Genomic DNA, 3666 nt, shown 5'->3' with positions numbered 1-3666 from the left:
TTATGAATATACAATATTTGGCATAATTTGAGTGCAATTTGTCTTTAAATCCTCATATATATATCTTCTGCATCTGAATGGGCCTCCCCAAAATTTACAGAGAAATCGGTGCCCCCCGATAAAACCCACATGAATCTGTTTTCAACGTTGCATTACAACTTACCTATTCTTACTTTCATATATCTTACCTACAATTACCCCTGTTTCAATTCTGGCCTTTACTTTTCACTATTAATTACAAATATTTCTTATTTTCATGTTTCTTTTGCTCTTTCCTACATTGGCGCGGGAGACCCGGGTTCGATTCCCGGCGGGAGCTCATGTGGTTCGGATTCCACGTTAATCAGTAGGTCCACGTCTCATATAGCCTCGCTGCTGAAAAGGGACGTTAAACTCAAAATCAACTCAACTCAACTCTTTCCTACATCCGTATACATCGGTATAGTATTACTTCGCAAAATTAGTATCTTGGAACTATTATGTGTTCCAAACTACTCGTTAATGACTAAAACAATACGGCCAATTAAACTTCATGTCTTCTCAAAGCTTACTTACTTACTTACTTAAGCCGTCCTCTTCTACCTTTCAGTGTAGAGGGGTTTCCAGAGAGCTTTCCAATCGTCTCTGTTTCGTGCTGTTGTCTGCACCGTCTTCCATGGAATCTTCTTGTTCTTTGCGAGTTCTCGAATATCTTCCAGCCATGTTTTCCTCGGTCTTCCTTTTGGTTTCTTTCCTATAACTTTCGCCTCGTATACTTGTTTCGCTATTTTCTTTTCATCCATTCTTGTTAAATGACCAAACCATCTCAACTTTACCTTCTGTATTTCATCTTCCAATGGAGCTATTTTAAGCATTTCTCTTATTTTCACATTCCTTGCCTTGTCTCTTCTGGTTTTACTCTCTATTTTTCGCAGAAATCTCATTTCCGTTGCTTGTAGTTTCTTTTGTTGGTTTGTACTCAAGGTCCAAGACTCACAAGAATATGTTAATATTTGGCTTATATATCGTTTTGAATACTGTTGTTTTTGTTCTTTTTGTTACTTCCTTTCTGTTCAGGAGCTGTGTCTTTAACCTATTAAAATATCTTCCTGCAGCTGCTACTCTGTTAGAGATTTCTGTGTCTAGTTTTCCTTCTTTATTTATCCAGGTTCCTAGGTATTTGAAGTTATCCACTTGTTCTATTGTTTCATTTCTGATTTTGATGTGGTGCTTTTTGTCTTCTTTAGAAATTATCATCGATTTTGGTTTGCCTATGTTTATTTTTAAATTTCTCTTTTTCAAGTGCTCTTCCCACAACTTTTAAGTTATGATTCAAATTTTCTTCTGATTTGGCTATTAGAACTACATCGTCTGCAAATGCTAATTTTGCGATTTTTATTGGTTTCATTTTCCAGAAACCTACTTCATACCGTTTGTTGTTCTTGCGGCATTCCTTCATAACGTCATCTAGTACAACGTTGAACAAAATAGAGCTGAGTACATAGTCTTGTCTTACTCCTGATGTAGTGTAAAATTCTTTTGATGTTTCATTACATGTCCTTACGTAGTTCCTTGTTTGTCTATAATAACTCTGAATTACATTTGCTAACTTACTATTTACATTCCTGTTTTTGAGGCTTTTCCATATTTCTTTTCTTCTGGTGGTATCAAATGCTTTCGTTAGATCTATGAAGCAAAGATCGATTTCTTTATTTTGATTTATTCCTTTTTCTATGATTTGTCTCAGCGAAAATATTTGATTTTGTGTGCTTCTGTTTGGTCTAAATCCACTTTGAGAATCTTCCAATTGCGGTTTGATTTCCTTCCTCAGTTTTTCATCAAGAATCCTTGCAAAGATTTTAGCTACTGTACTCAGGAGCGAAATCCCTCTATATTTATTGCAGTTTTTGTTGTCTCCTTTCTTATAAATGCGATCACTGCGATTTCCCAATCACTGGGTACTTGTTCCTTCTTCCAAATCAAGTTAAATAGCTTTACCAGCATTTTTCTTCCAAACGTTCCTAGATGCTTTATCATTTTTGGAGCAATTCCATCATGTTCTGATGTTCTTCTGGCTTTAATTTTCTTTATTGCCCTTTGCAATTCTTCCTGTTGGATGTTATTTTCCGTCTCTTCTGCTTTGTGTCTGCCGTCTTCTTGTGACTGTTTTTCGGTTCCTCTATGTGCATATTTCCTTAACTTTTGCCTTATATTTTCGACTGTCCTATTTCTCTCTTGTATTGGTTCCTCCTTCTCTTTCAGTGTTTCTTCGAAGTATTCTCCCCATCTTTTTATTATCTCATCTTCCTTAACCAATAGGTACTTTCCCTTCTTTATCATATACTCTTTTAATTATTGGCTCTTTTTGTTCTTTTCTCATTGATTTTAGTGTACCATAGAATAACTTTACGTTTCCTTGATAATTCTCCTGTAATCTTTTCCCGAAGTCTTCCCAAGTTTCCTTTATACTTTTTATTACTAGATCCTTAACCTTTTTTCTCTGTTCTTTGTATCTCTCAAAGTCGTTATCCGTTTTCGTTGATAGATAGTTTTTCCATCTTTTCTTCTTCTCTCTGACTTCCTTTTGAATTTCTTCATTCCACCATGCTGCTCTTTTAATTTGCGATCCCCCAATTTTGAATTTCCCGCATACCTGCACTGCCTTCTTTATGATTGTTGTTTTAAATTGCTCCCAAAGTTTTTCTACGTCCTCTATTTCTTCTTCTTGTAGTAACCTTTCGAATACTTCTTCTGTTTCTTGTGTGTATGCTCTTCTAGTCTTCTTCTGACAATTTCTTAATCTTTATTTTTTCTGTAACTTTCTTTTTTCTAATGGCTGGTTTTCTTGTTTCTTCTCTAGTAACTATTGATTCCATTGCTAAAAGGTAATGATCGCTCCCTATTTCTGGTCCTCTCATAACTCTTACATCCTTGATTTCTTTCCAGTTTTCTCTAGGCACTAATATGTAATCTATTATAGACTTATCTTTCTTTGATGGTTCTTCTCTTGTATACAGATGGATATTTTTGTTTAAATTTTGTATTGGTTATTAAGAGGTTGTTTTCGACGCAAAACTCGAGGATTCTTGTTCCGTTGTCGTTTTGTATTGCTTCACCATATTGCCCTAGTAGCTTATTATAGTCCTTATAGTTCCTCCCAACTCTTCCATTGAAATCTCCAATTACTATTGTTGATAGGTTGCTGTTGTCTATTGTTTGTTGTAATGTGTCCCAAAATACTTCTTTCTGTTCTACTGGAGCATCTTCACTTGGTCCATACCCTATAACTATTTTTTCTCGTCTATCTTCTTCCTGATCTAATATGATTGTGAGTGTCATTATGTTTTCGTTCACAAACTCCCAGTCTTGTATTCTGTTTATAATGTCCTGTTGTACTATACAACCTACTCCTCTTCTTGCTCTTTCGAATTTTGATACTTCGAGTAAAATAAAGTATACCCATTCCCTATGTTTTCTATACCTTGTCCTTTCTCTTTGGTTTCGGGTATTCCTATAATTTTCATTTTTAGTTCCTTTGCTTCTACTGTTACTTCTTGCTAATCCTCGAACATTCCAGGTTCCAATTCTCGTATATCCTAATCCTCGCCTTGTTGTTATCAGATCGTCCAAACCGGCTCTCTGTTTCCCTGTTCTTTTGATGGTTGATGATTTCGGACATACGAGTTA

General features: G+C 35.4%; 1 protein-coding gene across 1 annotated transcript; it reads right to left on the bottom strand.

The window, feature by feature from the left end:
* Positions 1–578: 578 nt before the first annotated feature.
* Positions 579–923, bottom strand: LOC145661008 (uncharacterized). Its single transcript, XM_081726445.1, has one exon. It carries the CDS (start codon positions 921–923, stop codon positions 579–581), a length of 345 nt encoding a protein of 114 aa, XP_081582571.1.
* Positions 924–3666: the final 2743 nt, after the last annotated feature.

This window comes from Thermobia domestica, chromosome 9, assembly GCF_964235325.1.
Source record: "Thermobia domestica chromosome 9, izTheDome1.hap1.1, whole genome shotgun sequence".
NCBI lineage: Eukaryota > Metazoa > Arthropoda > Insecta > Zygentoma > Lepismatidae > Thermobia > Thermobia domestica.
The sequence above is the reverse complement of the archived record's forward strand: the minus strand, read 5'-3'. Positions and strand labels throughout refer to the sequence as shown.